This window comes from Hemiscyllium ocellatum, chromosome 2, assembly GCF_020745735.1.
Source record: "Hemiscyllium ocellatum isolate sHemOce1 chromosome 2, sHemOce1.pat.X.cur, whole genome shotgun sequence".
Lineage (NCBI taxonomy): Eukaryota > Metazoa > Chordata > Chondrichthyes > Orectolobiformes > Hemiscylliidae > Hemiscyllium > Hemiscyllium ocellatum.
Genome location: NC_083402.1, coordinates 89,248,645 through 89,269,994, shown reverse-complemented (window position 1 = coordinate 89,269,994; position 21,350 = coordinate 89,248,645). Strand labels below are relative to the sequence as shown.

The 21,350-nt window shown below is 39.6% G+C and overlaps 1 protein-coding gene across 1 annotated transcript in view; it reads right to left on the bottom strand.

Annotated features, from left to right (window-relative positions):
* Positions 1-21,350, bottom strand: part of naa35 (N-alpha-acetyltransferase 35, NatC auxiliary subunit) — a 74,236-nt gene that overhangs the window by 47,582 nt on the left and 5,304 nt on the right. The window contains exons 3-9 of the mRNA XM_060845226.1: positions 13,978-14,011; positions 13,564-13,678; positions 10,604-10,678; positions 8,421-8,588; positions 6,379-6,445; positions 2,239-2,282; positions 1,928-1,978 (exon numbers count right to left, since the gene is read on the bottom strand). Coding sequence (XP_060701209.1) covers positions 1,928-1,978; positions 2,239-2,282; positions 6,379-6,445; positions 8,421-8,588; positions 10,604-10,678; positions 13,564-13,678; positions 13,978-14,011 — 554 coding nt within the window. The remainder of the gene's footprint in view (positions 1-1,927; positions 1,979-2,238; positions 2,283-6,378; positions 6,446-8,420; positions 8,589-10,603; positions 10,679-13,563; positions 13,679-13,977; positions 14,012-21,350) is intronic.

The window sequence follows — 21,350 nt, the reverse complement described above, 5'->3', positions numbered from 1 at the left end:
ATGTCAGTTCTGAAGCTAATGGATGGAAAAATTCTATGGCATGTTTTTGTAGTGAATAGTGTCAATTGTTAAACTTAAATCAGAATTTCAGATTTGAGATGTCGTGAAACAGGTTTCAATTCCATCCTTCCTTTTTTTCATGTAAAAGAATTAAACAAATTATATTCCCAACTGGATTTTCTAGTATAAATCATTATTTCAAAAGCTATTTACTACAAAATCTGGGAAACTGACTAGAATCATAAAGTGATTCATATAAAATCTACAGTGCTAGATTTTCCAACTCAGTGCATGGAAATACATTAGCTGTGATCTCACTAGTATGTGGAATGTGTGCTTAAGGTGAAGAGAAAGAATGAGGATGAGGAAAAAAATAGTAAATCATGCTTCCTGAAACATAGTAGGCAGGGTGGGTGGTCTATTTGGATGAGGCTCTTAGTACACAATCAAGAATTACTTGTGTCAGCTAGTGCAACCACAGCATCTGATATTCCCTGCCCTTTTGCTAGATGGATATTTTTCCTTTATACTTTGAAGGTGCTGATGTTGGACTGGGGTGTACAATGTTAAAAATCACACAATACCAGGTTATAGTCCAACAGGTTTATTTGGAAGCACTAGCTTTTGGAGCGCTGCTCCTTCATCAGGTGGTTGTGGAATATAAGATCGTAAGACAGAATTTATAGCAAAAGTTTACAATGTGAAGCAACTGAAATTATATATTGAAAAAGATCTAGATTGTTTTGTTAAGTCTCTCATCTTTTTGAATGACTATGTTGATTTCAATTCCTTCATGTGTAAATCCCAGAACATTTTTAAAATAAGTTACATTCTCAAGTGAACTTTAACAATAGGTGCCATGTCGTCTAGATAACGCATGGAAGGTGAGGTGCCCTGTGTGAGGCTGTCTGTGCCCCAATGTTCAGACTGATTCTGTTTTTAAAGAAGGGATTTGCAGCATCATACATGGATTCATGCAGTTTTTGAACAAAATAAAATATAATTCTGCAAGAACAAATTCACCCCACAAACTTGCGTGTGCGCGTGCGTGGAGGGGTACGTGTGTCTGTGAGAGAGTACATGTATGTGAGAGTGTAAAGGGGTCAGAGACATTCGACCTCGGACCTTCAGGTGGACATCCTCCATGGCGGACTTCGGGACAAGCAACAACGCAAAGTGGCCGAGCACAGGCTCATAGCCAAGTTTGGTACCCATGCGGATGGCCTCAACTGGGACTTTGGGTTCATGTCACACTCCAGGTGACCCCACTGCACGGCACACACTCTCTCTCTCTCTCACTCACCTCACACACTCTCTCTCTCTCTCTCTGTCACACACACACACACACACACACACACACACACACACACGCAGAAGCTCTCTCTCTCTCTCATACGCTCACATTATAATTCTGCAAGTACATTTTATTTTGCTCAAAAGCTGCATGAATCCATTCTAAGATTCTATAAATCCCCTTTTTAGAAATAGAATCAGTCTGAACATTGGGGCAGTGACAGCCTCACACAGAGCACTTCACACTGTCAATGCATTATCTGAGATGACATGGAACTTATTGTTAAAGTTCACTTGAGAATGTACCTTTTAAAAAAAGGGTTCTGGGATTTGCATAGGAAAGAACTGAAACCAACGTGGTCAATCTAAAAGATGAGAGACTTAACAAACAATCCAGGTCTTTTTCAACGTATAATTTCAATTGCATCACACTGCAAACTTTAGCTATAAATTCTGTGTCTTATATTCCACAAGCACCTGAGGAAGGAGTAGCCCTATGAAAGCTAGCACTTCCAAATAAACCTGTTGGACTATAACCTGATGTTGTGTGATTTTTAATTTCTCCTTTATAGGAGGACTTCCATCCAATATCACAAAACCACAAACAATACACTTCAAAGAGATGAATTCTTACTTCAAGTTCAACCTCTGGATTGCGTTCTTCTCCCTGCCGACTTCTGGTGCTCTGTTTGGGGGAAGGGACAGGGGAATAAACACATTATTCTTAGAGTGCAACACAGAGAAACAAACTTTGCAATTAGATTTCCAGTAAAGAAAGAACCACGCTGAGAATACCTGCATATACTCGAGCAACTGAACAATCAGAATATAAATATTTTGTTATGTTACAGTATACGAAGAGCTTGGCGATAAGCTATAAATTATGTAGCATATAAATGCTGAACTTTCACTGAAACTTCTTAGCCTACTGCATGAACATAGTACCTTCACTCTTCTTTGTAAATCATCTTCTACATCTTTTAACATGCCTGGAAATAGAGTTTAATAAAAATAGCAGAATAATTAATGGTTCAACAGATGCCTGTAGTTCAACAGATCTTTTGGATTCAGTCAGACAAATTATGGCACAGAAACAGTAATTGCATGTCGAACAAAGAGGCATTTCAGATGAGCATTTACCGATGTGACATTTAGCTCTCCACTATTAAATCAGAATTATTGACTGTAAACATTTGTGTTTCAATGTTAATTATCACAATTGAATTAATGACTAATCGTGTAAACAGTGATTTCATTTCTAAGTCAGGATAAATTCATGACAATTATTTCTTATAACTTAAAAACAATTCACATTTAATAAAATTTTAACCTTGACTTGTAGTTTCTTTCAGTCTTAGTCATGGGTAAATAAGGTACTTGCTGATAGCAGCTCCAGTTATTTAAATAATAGGCTGATTAGAACGAGTCTCTCACAAACAGAGCCTGACTCAGATCTTTGGAACTCCAGCTAGGATAAATACAGGACAGCTTCACTAATACATGGAGTTAGAATGCTCAACAATGTACAACTTGGACACAGATTTGACTTAGCAAGATAGAGGTGCAGTTCTAATCTTTTACAGAAAAGAGTGATTCAAAAGAGGGTCCAGGTAAGTCCTGTGGCAGTAAATCAAGCGAGCAGGCAGATGATTGAGGTGAGTTTTAAGAGTGTACTTCCTTTAAATTGGGGAGATATAAATAACATACCAAGTTAACAGTGTAACTACTTAAAATAACTAAAAAGTGATATTTATAAACTTGAAACCCTATTTCGATAAAAAGATGACAGGGCAGAGTTTGATACATTTCAGTTGGAGTACATGGGACCGAGAGCACCCCACTGTAACCCACATCAGCACTGCAGCTCAAGAAAACTCCACTCAGTTGATCAACTGCAGTCTAAGCTTTGATACTGAGGCAGAAAGGGAGAAAGTTACTTGAACTCTAATCAGAAGCCAGTCATACCCTTTAATTAGACTTCAGCTTTGGTCTGTAGTCAGAAACAGAGCTATGCAAGTGAAGCAGGGAGTACCACAGAATACAAAAAGTCTCCTCATGCATGAATTATTCAAAGTCAGCATGTAGGTATAGTGGTTAATTAGGATGATTATTGCAACGTTTACTACAAGGGGCATGGAATATGAAAGCAGTGAAATTTTGCTAAAACTGTACAAAAGATTGTAGACTGTCCCTAAAATACCATGTACAATTTTGGTCCCTGTAAAGTGGAGACTGGACATAGATCTGAGAAGTTTTGATAGTTTGACTCCAGGAATGAATGGTTGTCTTAAGCTGAGTCAGTTGGGCTATACTCACTGGAGTTGCAAGGATGGTAGTGACCTTATTCAAACACAAGATTCTGGAGTCTTGACAGAAAAGATGCTGAGTGGCTATTCTTATGGGAGAGGCCAGAAGATGGAGAGACAGTTTCAAGATAAGTAGCCTTGCATTTAATATGGAAATGAGAAGGAACAAGGGTTGCTAATCTTTGGAACTGTTTACATCAGCATGCAGTGAAGTTCAGGACTTTGAATACAAGCAAGGCTGAGTTAGACAGAATTTTGATATACAAGGAAGTCAAGAATTATACAGATAGACAAAGTGGATTTAGTGGCACATCAGATCAGCTGTGACTTTAATGACTGGCAGAACAGGGTTGGAGGGTTGAATGACCTACTTTTATCACCTATTTCACCTACTTATGCTTCCCACTCACAGCTTTAGGAGCTTTTATTCTAAAAGTTAACCTTTTTTTTCTCATTCATTTGTGGCATGTGGATGTCGCTGGCTAGCCCAGTGTTTATTGCCCATCTCTAGCTGCCCTTGAGAAGATGGTGGTTAGCTGTCGTCCTGTACTGCTGCAGTTCACCTGCTGTGGGTTGACCCACAATGCTGTTTGGAGGGAATTCCAGGATTTTGCCCCAGTGACAGTGAAGGAATGGCAATATATTTCCAAGTCAGGATGGTGAGTGGCTTGGAGGGGAATTTGGAAGCTAAGGTGTCCCCACATAACTGCTGACCTTGTCCTTTTAGATGGAAATGGTTGTCAGTTTGGAAGGTGCTGTCTAAGGATCTTTGATGAATTTCTGCAGTACATCTTATAGAGAGTATACATTGCTACTATCGAGTGTCGGTGGTGGAGGGACTGGATGCTTGTGACATTAAGCCAATTGAAGCAGATGGCTTTGTCCTGGATGGTGACTAGCCTCATAAATGTTGCTGAAGCTGCACCCATCCAGGCAAGTGGGAAATATTCCATCACACTCCTGATTTATGTCTTGTAGATGGTGGGCAGGCTTCATGGAGTTAGGTGGTGTGTTACTTGCCACAGTATTCCTAGTCTCTTACCTGCACTTGTACCCACTATGTTTGTGGTCAGTACAGTTGAATTTCTGGTCAATGGTAAGCCCCAGAATGTTGATAGTAAGGAATTCAATGACAGTAACATCATTGAGTAGCAAGAGCCATTTGTTAGGTTGTCTTATGGGAAATGGTCATAGCCTTTGTGTGGCACAAATGTTATTTGTCACTTGTCAGTTCAAGCCTGGATATTGTCTAAATTTTGTTACATTTGAACTTGGACTGCTTCAATATCTCAATCTCAAATGGATATTGGTTAGGCTACTTTTAGAGTACTGAGTGCAATTCTGGTCTCCCTGCTACAGATAGGATGTTGTGAAACTCAAAAGGGTTAAAAAAAATTTACAAGGATGTTGCTTGGGTTGGAAGGGCTGAGCTATAGGCACAGGCTGAACAGGCTTGGGCTATGTTCCTGAGAAGTTACTAAAATCACAAGGAGGATGCATAGGGGTGGGGGAATCCAAAACTAGAAGGCACAGGTTTAAGGTGAGAGGGGAAACATTTAAAAGGCACCTAATGAGCAGCTTTATCATGCAGGAGGTGGTGCATATATGGAATGAACTGTCAGAGGAAATGGCAGAGGTTGGTACAATTACAGCATTTAAAAGGCATCTGGATAGGTATATGAATAGGGAGGATTCAGAGGGATATGGGCCAAATGTTGGCATTGAGGAGTTGGACTGAAGGATCTGTTTCTATACATCTCTATGAATGGTGCTGAGCATTATGCAGTCATCAGGGGTTATTCTGACTTCTGACCATATGATAGAGGGAAGATTATTAATGAAGCAGCTGAAGATGGTTGGTCCTCTGAGGCTATCACGAGGAATTCCTGCAGAGGCATCCTGGAGCTGAGATGACTGACCTACAACTACCACCTGCACTGCTTGGGATGACTCCAACCAGTGGAGTCCCCTGGACCCACTGATACCGGTTTTGCTAGGACTCCTTGATACTGCACATAGTCAAATACAGCCTTGATGTCAAAGGCTGTCACTGTCACCTCACTTCTGGAATTTGGCTCTTTTGTCCATGCTTGAATTAAGGCTGTAATGAGGTCAGGAGTTGAGTGGCCCTGGCAGAATTCAAACTTGGCGTCACTGAGCAGGTTATTGCTGAACAGATGCTGCTTGATAGCACTGTTGATGACACCTTCCATCATTTTGCTGATGACCGAGAGTAGACTGATGGGGTGTTAATTCGGCAGGTTGGATTTGTCCTGCTTTTTATGTGCTGGGCAGTTTTTCACATTGTCAGGTAGATAGTGTTGTAACTGTACTGGAATTGTTTGGTTAGGGAGCAGCACATTCTGGAGCACAAATCTTCAGTACTATTGCCAGAGTGTTGTCATGGCCCATAGCCTTTGCAGTCTCCTGTGTCTCCAACCATTTTTTTGACGTTACACAGGCTGAATCAAATTATCACTTGGAATGAATCACATTTTTGATGTATTGAATTTGAATTTTCGATTTGGTCACTCCCAATCTCTATACATTTCCCTTTTGCTCTTTTCTGATTCCCCATCCCTATGGCATAAAAATCATCACCATCTTCCAATTTAGAACACAGTTACATTTCCTCAAAGCGCTAACTACTTCAGCAATACATGATGGCAGACATGCTGAGTATTTCTTGTACTTTGTTTTTATTTCTATTTTCCAGCATCCACAGTTTTTTGCTTTCAACAAATTATGCCAATTGTTTCATTAAAATACATATGGTTACCTGTGACTCTCAGATCTGTAACATTATTGGCCATTTTGAAGCCATAAGTCATCGATTGAAAATCCTCCTGAAAATACCAATGAAAATAAAGAGCTAGTGATTGACAATTAATACTTCTGTACAATATCCAAGTATATTCCTTCCACATGGGGATGTGCATCTCCATTTACTTATTTGCAATGGAATAAGTAAACAAAGACAAATTAAAACTGAAAGTTACCAATAGACTTTATTGCTAGCAAATGATTAGCAACAAATTCTGCTTTCTTTCAAGAGATTTGAATAGTTTTTAAAGAGTCTGGAGAACAGTGCTGCAGAATATTAAGTGTTAAGTAAACATAATTAAAATAATTTTTTTTGTAGGTAGTATGCAGGAGTACTGGTACTCCCAATATGCAACTGGGAATTCACTTATGGATATTCAGCATTTTTGGACAGTTAGTGACAGTGCACTAACACCAATCCCATAATTTGACAATAAAACCACATAAAATATTAAGTAGGGTAACATGCATTTTTTTCAATCCTTGTGAAGGTTTTCCTTAATCAACCATCTACCTACTTTCTTTGGTGCAGACATGATTTGGATGGATTGTTGAATCACACATTCAAAGGCTAAACTACTGACATTAGATCTTTAAGTACAACTGCAATGTTAGCATCATTTAATCACAGGCACCTCTGACCTCAAATAATAGGATCTGAACATGCCGAAGACTGAGTTGCATTTTCAACATGACGTTTCGTAATGAGAAGTACGGTGACATGTCTGACTGCCTACTCGCATATAATTTGAAGTGATTTAATCTAGCTCCACCCCACCCCCACTCATGAAGACTGGGAACATACGTCACTTGATAGTACTGAATCGGAATAATGCTAAATTGTTTAACTTGCATTCATCTGAATAGATACAAGAACACTGAATTCCAAAAGAAAGTAGCAATTTACACCACATTACAAACGATTCCTTGGAATGGCAGGACTATTGTCTGAGAAACACTAGATTAATTAGAACTATGTTTAGAACAGTGAGGATGGATCTCATTGAAATCTATAAAATTTGAACAGAAGGAGATGGGTAAGTGTAGGAAGGATGTTTCCAATGATTGGAAGTCCAGAACTGGGGGTGGGGGGTCACAGTTTAAGAACTAATATATTTGTCGGATGGCAGCTGGGGTATTGTGGGTGCCATATTATAGGAAAGATGTGAATGCATTAGCAACAGTGTAGAAGTGATTTCAAGAATGGTTCCAGGACTGAGAGAATTCAGTTACAAAAGTAGATTGATAAAGTTGGAACTGTTCTCCTTGGACAGTAAAAGACAGAAATGAGATTTAATAGATGCTTTCAAAATCATAAGCGAGTAGATAGGTAGAATCTGTTCCCACTTATAGAAGAAAGAAGAATGGAGGGGTATATGTTTAAAGTATGTACAAAAGGAAGCAAGGGTCATGTCAGAAAAAAGTTTTTTCACACAGTGAGTAGTTAGGGTATGGAATGCACTGCTTGGAAATATGGAGGAGACAGGTTCAAGTAAGGCATTCAAGAGGACATTGATTTATTATTTGTTTAGAAATGGTGTGAGGAATATGGGAAAAAGGCAGGAGATTGGCACCAGGTAATAGAAATGGTTCTGCCATGATGGCTTGAATGCATGTGTAACAATTCTGTGATTCACATGGAATAAACTGCAACTGGAGATTGTTGCTGAACGAGACAAGATTGTGAAAGTAAGTTTTGATATTTCTTTACCTGCCCTCTTTTGCTAGTTTAATATCTACTCCAACTTTTACTGCCCCACCTCTAATCAAAGGTCATCAAACATTAGGTTGGCTTCTGTCCCCACCAATACCATCTGAACTGCTGTGCATTTGCAGTATTTTCTACTCTTATTTAGCATTTCCAAATTTGCAACATTTTGGCTTTATTAAAAAGTCAATTTCTCTTGCTTGGAACATAAATAAAAATGATCCTGGCACAAATCTGGAGTAACATTTCTTCCATTCATAATTTTGGTCTTGCTTAAGCCTTGCACTAACCTCTTCAAAAACAGCTGCTTTGTTGACTTTTTCTCTGGCAATGTCACAGATCTTTAGGATGCCCAGAGCAAAAGCTTTCATAGCAGAATCCTCAATTAAGTCTGGATTATGAACATAAAGACACGTGAAGACTGTCTGGGCCAAAGAATGCCCTTCCAGCCATGTTATCTGTGAGAAGAAACTATGGAGTTAAGATTCTAATTCGAAATTACATTTACATATGGCAATATAAAACTGTTTTGTATTTGAAACATTTCCTGCATACACAAGAAAAATCAAATGCATGAATTATTGGTTTATATGATAAGAGCATTCAAATTATTCAATATTTAGGAAGGAAATAGACAGTTCAAGAAATTGATTTGTAAGTTCAAAATATATACAGAATAATAAAATAAACTTTATCCTTTTTGGAGTTTGATTTCAACTGCTTTAAAATATAAAAATAGTGAAGTACTATTAAAAATATGAATGATAATTCAAACCACTGTGATGGCAATTTACAATCTTTTCACAAACTGCTTCAAATCTATTACTTAGTCATTGGATACAGAGAGAATCTATTTGTAGTTTGGCTATTTAAAAGATATGCCTGAAAATGCAAAGCACTACATGTTTTTAAAACTTTACTTTACCTAATTAGACTTTTAATAGGATTCTTCAGTTTATGGATTACTTAAATTGTAACTTTCATGAAATTTTGTTCAATTTATTAAAGGAAGTTTCTAAATGAGCCAAATTATCCTAGACTTGCACCAAACCAAATAATTCAATCGAGTTATCACTGTAAACCAAGAAAGAAATGCAAACAAGATGGATATCAACTTTTTTTTCAAGTAACTCTCTTGACTTCTAGGTCAGTCTTTAATATTGAATTAAAAGTTGAATAAATCTTTTGGTGTATGATTCTATTCTCCCCCATTCACTATTGTTTCTTCACTTTCAAATGATTCTCACACTAGTTTGTAGAAATTTTCTATTCAATATAGTCCCTTGCCTTTTGGCTGATTGAAGTTAAAACTGAAAGGCAAACTTTAGATTTTAATGCAGTCAGACATAAAATAAATGAGAATTCCTGAGGGCTTCTGTAAGCAACCAAGAATAATACGAAGATCATGATAACAGCATTGTTGTAAAAAAAACATGATTTACGTCAGGTGAACCTGGGGATCTTTCTTCCCTCACTTTAAGCCGACATATTATTTCTTTATTGGACTGCAAACACATATATATGTGCATATTGATTAATAACGCTAAGCATTGAATGGAACTCAACAAAAACTTCTGACAAAAATAACACCATATGGATGCAGCATGTGGCTCAAGGTCAGATGGCTAGTGCCAAAAGAAATCTTCCAGATTGAAAATATGAGATTCCCACAGAGATTGTGTTTGTGTTATTATGTCTTTTATTTATTATTCATATGAATGAAAGAAATATGGGAATTGAAGAGACACAATTTTAAATTTTCTACCATTGCTAAATTGGTGAAATCACAAGGAAAATTCCTAAAAGCTGAATGACAACATGATTAGCAGGATGACAGGTGGCAAAATCAGTTTTATGGAGAAAATCGGAAATTAATACATTTTACAATAACAAGATCGGGAATATACCTTAATGATCAGATTATAAAATGGAGTAATCTTGGTGTGTAATTACTCAATTTAATAAAGATGACAGTGCAAATAAACTAGGCAATAAAAAGGTAATCAAAAAACTTGATTTAGTGTCAACTCGTGGTATCAAACACAAAAGAAAGTCATGAAAACACTGACAAATATGCAGCTAAGATCAACAAGTCTTTTAAATAAGGTTATGAAGACACAAAGTCAGGCTTTGTCCATAAGAACGAAAACATTAAAAGAATAATAAAATAGAGATCATAAAGATTAAGAAGAATCATAGGTAAACTTAACTTTTCAACTGTCAGCAAGAAAGCAGTGGACATAAATTTAAGATAAAAACAATGTCAAAAATTAAGCGAAAGGTTAGAAAAATTATTTCCAGAGAGAAATATGATTGTATTTTTCAAAAACAAACCTCAGTAAATTTCTTTGAAAATGAAAAGGATAGTTCAAGTAGATGCCTCTGATGGCTAAACATTGAACAGATGTGCCAAATACTTTCCAAAGTTCTATGATTTCTTGATGCCTTGAAACTAAGAAGATATCAAGCTTACCAAACAACAGAAGCATGTATCCGTTATACCTATCAGTTCAGGCAAGGTTAGACCCTTGATTGTAATTGCTTCATCCTTCAGTAAGATAAAAAGATAATATTAAGGAGTACATACATCTACAAGGGATATCACGCTAAATTGCAGTAGTTTTAAACTCATCCATTTATAATTAGTTCAGTCTGAGGTTTTTCAGATGTTGTCACAGATTTCAACTTCCAAATTCTAAATATTTCTGAACTGACCAATATTCAGCTTCATATAAATGTTGTCTATATTACACCGACTATTTACTCAATTCTATAACAGCACTGTTGAGTTTATTAACAGTGAATAAATAACTTTAGACTTCAAATCTGTTGGAGGGACAGAAAATCCTGAGGGGGGTATTTTTATTTTACTTACTTGACCTCCACGAGGTAGGTAGTCAGAAAGGTGTGGGAAATCTATAATGTGAGATCTTAAAATTAGTGTCACTGATTTGCTGCTGCCTAGAGGTCAGCCTGATTGAATTGGCAAGGACTCCAATTTGCAGTCAGGCAATTAGTGTAGGTTGTAGGAACAGGTAAGTCTTGGAAGACCAGTATTAGGAGGGACAAACAAACCAGATGCACGTTGGTAGTAGCTAAACTGCAGAACTGATTGTGGTGCGAGTGTGATCGGAGGCAAGTTCTTTCGTGTTCTGTTTGATTGAAGAGGTTTGTTACAGAGACACCTGTATCCAAGAATTTGGTGTCAAAGCACTCAACTTTGAATGCTCAGCTCAGCAAGTTAGATTCTAACCTAGTATAATTAAATATAATGAGAATGTGTACCTCTTTCAACCTCTTATAATGCAAATCCTATCAGTAATTTAGTTGTCAGCCCACATTTCAACTGTCTTTGAAACTGGGCAAGTTTGCGTCTGGAAGTAGATTTGAGATATAGAAGCTTTTTTAAAAATTCTAAACAGGAAAGGCTGTAAGCGGTTGGAGTACCTCTAGATTAATGTAAGAGCATCAATGATCTGTACTGCTCATCAGATTTAACACTGCTTTCTGCAGAATTTGAGAGTAACATCAAATCACTACTCTCCAAAGGCAATTTAAAAAAAGGTTTTTGCATACATTAGCTAAAGACAATACAGTGGGCAATTCAGAGATATGGACAACTAATTCAAAAGAAGTGAAATAAATTAGCACCACAGGAGGTTAAGAATTTGAATTTTGTTGGAAAAAATTCTGACAATTAAAAGAAGTTGCAACAGTAAATAAATTACCATGTAGCTTTTGGGATTGTCATTAAAACTTCATTAGATCATTAATGTCATTTCGGAAAGAAAGCCATCCATCCTTATCCTGTTTAGCCAACAATGTGAACACATCATATCAACATGGCTGATTCACAGCTCCTCTGAAGCAACCTTGAAAGTCACCCCATTATACTAAACTCAAGGCAACTAGGATTGACAATGAAACATGTAATGAATGTGAAACCTGTAATAATGATACTATATGAAATGTAATGTCAGATTCTATTCTCACCTTACCTATGTTTCTTTACACTGGAATTGTCAACAACTAACAAATTAGCAAATTAACTTTTATTTGTTTCTCTTTTTGTAAAGTATCATAAAGAAACACACTTCAATGTTAACACAATTCAAACTTTACAATAAAACAAAACTTGGAAAGTTAAACTTTTCCATTCCAATGATAATAATTCCATAACGACCTGTCAGTTTGAAAAAGTACAAACTTTGAATGAACTGTAGAGCTGACAATGTTTCAGGTTTTAAGATTTTTACCATAATAAAGAAAGTAAACCATTCACTCAACATTATTTCATTAGACACTTGATACTCCACTTAATATTTCAAATGGACAAAAATCTCCAGCTATGGTTATATTTTATTTTTGTCAATCAAGTGGACACTTTATTCTCCTAGAACCAGCCAGGAATTCTTAGCTCTTGTGGATTTACTTCTGTTTTTTTCCTTTACTAGCCTGGCAATCTTTAATATGAAAACTATATTTCAGTGAGGGGATTTCATGGAAATCCTCTCTTTGGCTCAAGCTAGGCAAAATCTTACAGTTTAGTTTAAAATGCTTATGGATTCTGGATTTTTCAATTTAAGCACGAGTTTCCACCTGCACTCCAATTCTATGAAGTAGGGCTTCTCAGATTTTGGGTCAAGATGGTGTCGCGCGCTCCAAAGCAAAAGCTGCTGTGGAGCTCAAACCAAGTGTTAACAGTTGCAGGACCCCCTTTAAATCCCATCCTACAGTTCTCACCAGATTAAGAATGCCAATTTCAAGGCCTCAAAATGGTTAAAGTGGGTTTAAACATGGAAAGCACTGTTACAGAGACTTGCTGCCCATATCTACTCTTAGTCTGGCTATTGTCATTATATCTGCTTTCATCACAGTCTAGAAATTTAAACATCTTGCACCTTCATTGTAGGAAAACAAGCTAGGCTCCCCCTTAAATTATTTATTAATTAAGCCACCCAGATTTGATTCCAGTTAGAATCTGGACTAGGACACATTACCCCTTTTATTCTTAGATTTTACCCTAAATTATAAGTGCACAATCCAAAAATGCAAACCAATGAAACTTCTCACTTTAATACCTTATAATATAAAAATACTTGATCCCTGAACATTTCCTCTGTTGTGCAACTATTTCCTGTCCTTCAACAAATCTAATGTTCTGGTTGATGGGTAACTGCTAGATTAAAAATCACATAATTACTCAAATTTCAAATGTAAGTTTCTTTTCATTCAGATAAACAACCAGATTTTGTGAAACAGCCCAACTTGTTATGAATAAGAAATATTCACCAATTTTTTTTTGAATGCTGTGAGGAAAAAATTTGGGGGTGGGAACAGAAAGTGCACTTTGCTGAGTTAACTACAAGTACCAAGTTTGAGAATTACATTAACGCAGTCGCAAAAGTCTAGTTTTGAAATAGCGTGCCAAACCTTGATCGCTTGTTCCAGGTTGAGTACCTTACGATTAACCTGATTTCCAATCATTCCTGCATCCATCTTTGGATCCATCATCTCAATTGCTGACATGGCTTCAAATAGACCAAAACTGAAGAAAACATTTCAAATGCATCTTGAATTACAATTTTCATACCATTTGCTGTCAACAAATTATGTTGTAAACTTTAATGTACTAGAAAAATCACCAATGAAGTAGATTTTAGATAATTTCAAAAGCAGCTTAATCAGTGAAATTAATTCAATAATGCAATTGCATTTGTTGGGAAGTAAAGAAGGTTGCTCCCCACCCCTTCTGCTCTATTATGTAAGATTAACTGAAAAGTTCCATTTTCACTGGTAACTAAAATAAATTATTACTACTGAATTAAAATTTTTTGCCATACTTACAGTTTGTCATGCAGTAGTTCACCCAATTTAAGTTCTAAAATAATACAAATAGATTAAATTAATATTTTTGCTGAAGTAGTTCACTATAAGATGTAAAGTGTTAATGTAAAATGTAAGAATTCTCTTGTTATTACAAATATAACTTCAACTATTCAAAATCTGAATTTTATTTTACAACATTTACTGGAGTGGACATGCAGACTCTTTTTACTTTGCATCAGTATCCCACTGTGATAATCACAATCAGGATGGGTCTGTCATGTTACTAGAATAAAGCAGTATGAGATGTCCTGTTGGATGTTTTCTCAATCTACATCAGTATCAGCACAATTTTGAACATCAGAGTTACAATATACAATGTTAACATTCCTAACAACAAGCTTGTAGCATGAAAACATACTCCGTGCAATATACACTTGTTACAAGAATACTGCTGGACAATTCTACTAGAGACCTTGGGGAGAATGAATTGCAGATTCAATAAAGATGAACAGTTTAACTTCAAACATTAAATCCTTTGTACTTGAAACCTAAACATAGATATCTCTCATAAGAGATCTCTCTCAGTCCCTGACTCACAAGCTTCCTTCCCGATGAAGGGCTTCTGTTCAAAAAAATCGATTCTCCTGCTCCTCGAATGCTGCCTGACCTGCTGTGCTTTTCCAGCACCATGCCTCAAACCTGCACAGCTGTCTGATCATGCAGTGAACCTTCACAGCTGACTGCTTCTGCTGTTTAGTTTCAAATATCTCTGGAAATTGGAGTTGGTTCTAAGAAAAATAAAGTGAAACTCACAGCTGACCTTGGAGAAACCTGTGTGGGGAGCTCAAAGCAGGAGAACAGCCAAGTGGCTTTTTTTTCTTAAAAAGTGGAACCATACTGCTTTTTTTGTAAATCTATAACAGTGAGAAGAGTAGGTTCTTTTTTGATTACACATTACGTTGAAATTCATTTCTTGACTAAACTTTAAAAAATGTAAAACCTTGGTATTAAGTTATCCTACAGCAAAGTTTTTAAAGACTAGACTAGACTTACAGTGTGGAAACAGGCCCTTCGGCCCAACAAGTCCACACCGACCCGCCGAAGCGCAACCCACCCATACATTAACCCCTTACCTAACACTATGGGCAATTTAGCATAGCCAATTCGCCTCACCTGCACATCTTTGGACTGTGGGAGGAAACCGGAGCACCCGGAGGAAACCCACGCAGACACGGGGAGAACGTGCAAACTCCACACAGTCAGTCAGTCGCCTGAGTCGGGAATTGAACCCGGGTCTCTGGTGCTGTGAGGCAGCAGTGCTAACCACTGTGCCACCGTGCCGCCCATCAAAGCAGTAAGACTGTCCTATTTTCTGGGTTTGTAGATTGTGAAGGTGCAAAGATAGCCTTTAGTAGAGTGAAGTGAACTTCCTGGTGGATGTGGGAGATTAGGGAGAACTTCAATGTTACTGATGACTATGTCTGTAGGAAATATGTTTGGTGGCGAATTCTATAGGACTGCATGGACCAGTTGGAGCAGCAATGAGGAAGTTACAGGAACTTAGGGGCGTGATGGATGGCAGTTGTGAGAAGATAGAAAAACAGCAGATACAATCAGGAAAAGTTGGCAGGTAGTGCAGGTGTCTCCTGTCGCTATCCCCATCTCAAATAAGTAAGCTGTTCTGAAAAATGCAGGAGGTGGGACTCTCAGAGGAATGTAGCACTGACAGTCAGGTTTCTGGTACCAAGACTGGCTCTAATATAAGCAGGGTTATGTCAGGTTCCAGGTGATCAATTGTGATAGGGCACTCTCTAGTCAGAGGCACAGACAGACGTTTCTAAGGCTGACAAAGAGACATCAGACTGGTGTGTTGCTTCCCTGGTGTAAGGATCAAGTATATCTTGGAGAGGATGCAGAATATTCTCAAAGGGGAGAGTGACCAGCAGGAGATCATGCACACATTGGAACTAATGACATAGGGAGAGAAAGCGGTGAGGTTTTGAGGAGAGAACATAAGGAGATTGGGCAGGAATTTAAAACGTAGGTCATAGAGTCAGTTCTACAGCACGGAGACAGGTCCTTTGGCCCAAACTGGTCCATGCTGACCAACATGTTCATCCATGTTAACCCCATTTCCCTGCATTTGGCCCATATCCCAGCTGCCACTATCACAACCACTTCCGCCCCCACTGATGCCACTCACCTGAACACCGCCGACAGAATTGTCTATGACATGCCCTCCTGCGGATCCCACAGACACCACCTCCGCACCCTCCCCAGGTAAGTGTCACTTCTGGAAATGATGTTACCCCCGCTCCCTTGACTACCACTCCAGTTACAGTCTCCACCCCTACACCAGGTCCCAGCTCCCAGCCCTGACAAATTTTCACCATTCCCCTAGATCTCCCCGCTCACCGAGGATGAATGATCAGTCCTCAGCAAAGGCCTTCCCTTCATCACCCTTCGCTCCCAGATTAATGAATTCAATGCGTGTTGTGACATCGAACACTTCTGCTGCTGCCTCCGGGCTTACTTATTCTACCAAGACTCCCAAGCACCTTCCACCCCTCGCCATCCTTTCACCCTCCAACCACCAACACCCCCCCCCCCCCCCCCCTCCCCAAACCAGTTTCTTCCACTCCTGACATCCCCACCATTGACACTTTTAATCATTTGGCCGAAGTGGTCCTCACCCACAATTTCTCCTTTGAATCCTCCCACTTCCTGCAGATGAAATGGGGAGCCATGAGCAGCTACATGGGCCCCAGCTATATCTGTATCTTTGTTGGTTGTATGGAACAGTTATTCTTCCATAGTTATACCAGCACCATTCCTCGCCTTTTCTTCCGCTACATTGATAACTGTATTAGCATCACCTCGTGCTCCCCATGGTAGTTGAACAGTTCATGAACTTCACCAACACATTCCACCTTGACCTCCACTTCACCTGAACCATCTCGGACACCTCTCTCCCCTTCCTGGATCTCTGCTTCAACGATCACCAACTCAACACTGACATCCTCTACAAACCCACCGACTCCCACAGCCACCTGGACTACACCTCCTCTCACCCTGCCTCCTGTAAAAATGCTATCCCTTATTCCCAATTCCTCCGCCTCTGCCACATCTGCTCCTTGAAGGACCAGTTCCACCACAGAACACACCAAATGACCTTCTTCTTTAAAGGGCAAAATTTCCTCCCACGTGGTTGATGATACCTTCCAGCACATCTCATCCACTTCCTGCACCTCTGCCCTTGAACCCCACCCCTCCAACTACAACAAGGACAGAACCCCTGGTCTTGACCTTCCACCTCACCAATCTCCGTAAACATTGCATCATCCTCTGCCATTTCCGCAACCTACAAACTGACCCCACCAGAGATATATTTCCCTCCCACCCCTATCTACTTTCCCTCTGCGACTCCTTTGTCAAGCCCAGGACCCCCACTAACCCATCCTCTCCTCCCTGCACCTTCCCCTGCCACCACAGGAATTGCAAAACCTGTGCCCACATCTCCCCCCTCACCTCTGGCCAAGGTCTCAAAGTATCCTTCCACATTCAAAGTTTTACCAGCACTTCCACATGTCATTTGCTGTATCCGTTGCTCCCGATGTGATCTCCTCTACATTGGAGAGACAGGTCGCCTACTCACAGAGTGCTTCAGAGAACATTTCTGGGATACCCTCACCAACCAACCCCACCACCCGTGGCTGAACACTTCAACTCGCCCTCCCACTTCCGCCAAGGACCACTATCATTGCGACTCCCTAACCACCCAACACCTGGAGAAAGAACGCCTCATCTTCCACCTCGCCATCTCCAACCACATGGCAATGTGGACTTCACCAGTTTCTTCATTTCCCTTCCTCCTATCTTATCCCGGTTCCAACCTTCCAACTTGGCACCACCCTCATGACCTGTCCTACCTGTCCATCTTCCTTCCCACTTACCTGCTCCACCCTCCTCTCCAATTTATCACCATTATCCACACCTTCATGTACTTATCGCACGCTCAGCTACCTTCCCCAATACCTCATCTGCCTTCCATTTATCTCACCATCCCAAAGCTCCCAGCCTCATTCCTGATGAAGGGCTTTTGCCCGAAATATCGATTCTCCTGTACCTTGGATGCTGCCTGACCTGCTGTGCTTTTTCAGCACTAAACTCTCGACTCCAACCTGCAGCATCTCACTTTCGTCAGATCCTTCTCAACCTTTTCTATCGATGTATTTGTCCAAATGCCTTTTAAATGTGGTTAACATATCCATCTCAAACACTTCTGCAGGCAGTTCATTCCATCTTTGTATCACCCTCTTAAAAAAAAGTCCTCATGGTAATAATGCCTGGATTATCCCTGGCTCCACAAGCTCGTGAGAGTAGGAGTAGGGGGTTACAGCAGATGAATGCATGGCTGAGGACCTGGTGCAGGGGAGAAGGGTTTTTGGATCATTAGAATCTCTTGTGGGTAGACGAAGAGCTGTGGCATTTTTGATTAGGGACAACATTATGCTGCACTTAGGGAGGATATTCCTGGGTGTATGTCCTGTGAAGTTATTTGGGTGGAACTTAGAAGGGACGATCACCTTATTCGGATTGGACTATAGAGTCCACTAGTAGTCAATGGGAAATTGAGAAGCAGATTTAAAAAGGAGATCTCAGTTACCTGTAAGAATAATAGGGTGGAAATGGTAAGGGATTTTAACTTTCTAAACATACACTGGACTTCCATATTGTGAAGGGCTTGGATGGAGAGGAATTTGTTAAGTGTGTACAAGAAAGTTTTCTGATTCAGTATGTGGATGTACCTAGAGAAGGAGCAAAACATGACCTACTCTTGGGGAATAAGGCAGGGCAGGTAACTCAGGTGTCAGTGAGGCACACTTTGGGGCCACTGATAGTGAAGGAAAGAACAGACTGGATCTATAATTTAAAGTTCTAAACTAGAGGTAGGCCAATTTTCATGGTCTGAGGCAAGAACGTTCAAACGTTGACTTGGAGTGGATATGTACAGGTAGAAGGGTGGCTGGAAAATGGGAAGCCTTCAAAAAATGAGACAACTAGAGTCCAGAAACACTAGGTTCCTGTTAGGGCGAAGGGCAAGGCTGGTAGGTATAGGGAATGCTGGATGTCTTGAGAAATTGAGGTTTTGGTTAAGAGAAAAGATGGAAGAATATGTCAGGTATATACAGCAGGGATCAAGTGAATCCCTGGAAGAATATAAAGACAGTGGGAGTATAATTAAAATGAAAATCAGGAGAGCAAAAAGGGGACATGAGATTGCTTTCCCAAATAAGGTTAAGGAGAATCCAAAGGGATTCTACAAAGTCATTAAGGAGAAAAGATTAACTAGGGAGAAAACAGAGTCTCTTAAAGATCGTTAAGGCTGTCTATGTGTGGAACTGCAGGAGACTGGGGAGATACAGAATGAGTATTTAGCATCAATGTTTACTGTGGGGAAGGATATGGAGGCCAGGGAACTTGAGGAAATAAACAGTGACATCTTGAAAAATGTCCATATTACAGAGGTGGTAGTGCTGGATGTCTTGAAATGCATAAAGTTGGATAAATCCCCAGGACCCTAAAAACCTGTGGGAAGCTAGGGAAGTGATTGCTGAGACGCTTGCTGAGATATTTGCATCATCAATAGACACAGATGAGGGGCCTGAAGTATGGAGGTTGGCTAACATTATGCCAATATTTAAGAAAGGTGGTAACTATAGACCAATGAGCTTAACATCAGTGGTGGGCAAGTTGTTGGAGGGGATCCTGAAGGACACGCATTTACAAACCAGGATTTGCATGTATTTAGAAAGGCAAGCACTGATTAGGGATAGTCAACATAGCTTTGTGCATAAGAAATCTTGTCTCACTAACTTGGTTGAGTTTTTTTGAAGACGAAGCAAACAGGATTGATGAATTGGAGATGCCGATGTTGGACTGGGGCGTACAAAGCTACAAATCACACAACACCAGGTTTAATTGGAAGCACTAGCTTTCAAAGCGCCGCCACAACCACTTGAAGGAGGAGCGGGACTCCGAAAGCTAGTGCTTCCAATTAAACCTGTTGGACTATAACCTGGTGTTGTGTGATTTGTAACTTTGTTGGATTGATGAACTCAGAGAGGTGGACGTGATCTTTCTTGACTTCAGTAAGATGTTTGACAAGATTCGGCATGGTAGACTGGTTGGCAAGGTTAGACCACATGAAACACAGGGAGAACTAGCCACTTTGATACAGAACTGGCTCAAAGGTAGAAGACGGGGGTAGCGATGGAGGGTTGATTTTCAGACTGGAGGCATGTGACCAGCAGTGTGCCCCAACGATTGGTGCTGGATCCACTGCTTTTTGTCATTTATGTCAATGATTTGGATGTGAACAGAGGTGGTATGGTTAGTAAGTTTGCAAATAACACCAAAATTGGCGGTGTTGTGGATAGTCAAGGAGGGTACCTCACAGTACAATGGGACCTCATCAAATGGGCCAAGGAGGGGATATTAGAGTTTAATATAGAGAAATGTGCGGTGCTGCATTTTGGAAAGGCAAATCAGGGCAAGACATATACACTTAATGGGTTCATAGCTCCTGGTGGAATTGCAGGTAATCAGGATAATGAAGGCGGCATTTAGTATGCTTTCCTTTATTGGTCAGTGCATTGACTATGAGTTGGGAGGTTGCATTGCGGCTGTACAGGACATTGATACAGTGTGCCAAAAATGGGCTAACCAAAGTCTGGTCTGCCTGCTATAGGAAGGATGTTGTGAAATTTGAAAGGGTTTAGAAAAGATTTACAAGGATGTTGTCAGGGTGTTGGGGGGGGTGGGTTTGAGCTGTGGGGAGAGGCTGAAAAGGCTGGGTCTGTTTTCCCTGGAGCATCAGAGGCTGATGGGTGACCATATAGAGGTTTATAAAATCATGAAGGGTATGGATAGGGTGAATAGCCAAGGTTTTTTTCCCCAGGGTACTGGAGTACAAAGTTAGAGGACATAGGCTTAAAGGGAGAGGGGAAAGATTTAGAGGGGACCTAAGGGGCAACTTTTTCACATGTATGCATGTATGGAATGAGCTGCATGTATGGAGTCTGATACAATTACAACATTTAAAAGGCATCAGGATTGGTATAGGAATAGGAAGGGTTTAGAATGATATGGGCCAAATGCTGGCAAATGGGACGAGATTATTTTAAGATATTTGGTTGGCATGGATAAGTTGGACTGAAGGCTCTGCTTCCATGCTGTAGAGGGAGGTTACCTGTACCATCTTTTGTGAAGACAAAACTAAGTTGTACATTCAGTTCTTCTGCTGTTTCCTTTTTCATTGATTATAATTTCACCCACATCTGACTCTTTGACATTCACTGGTCTTTACTTTATCTTTTCTACTTGTTACT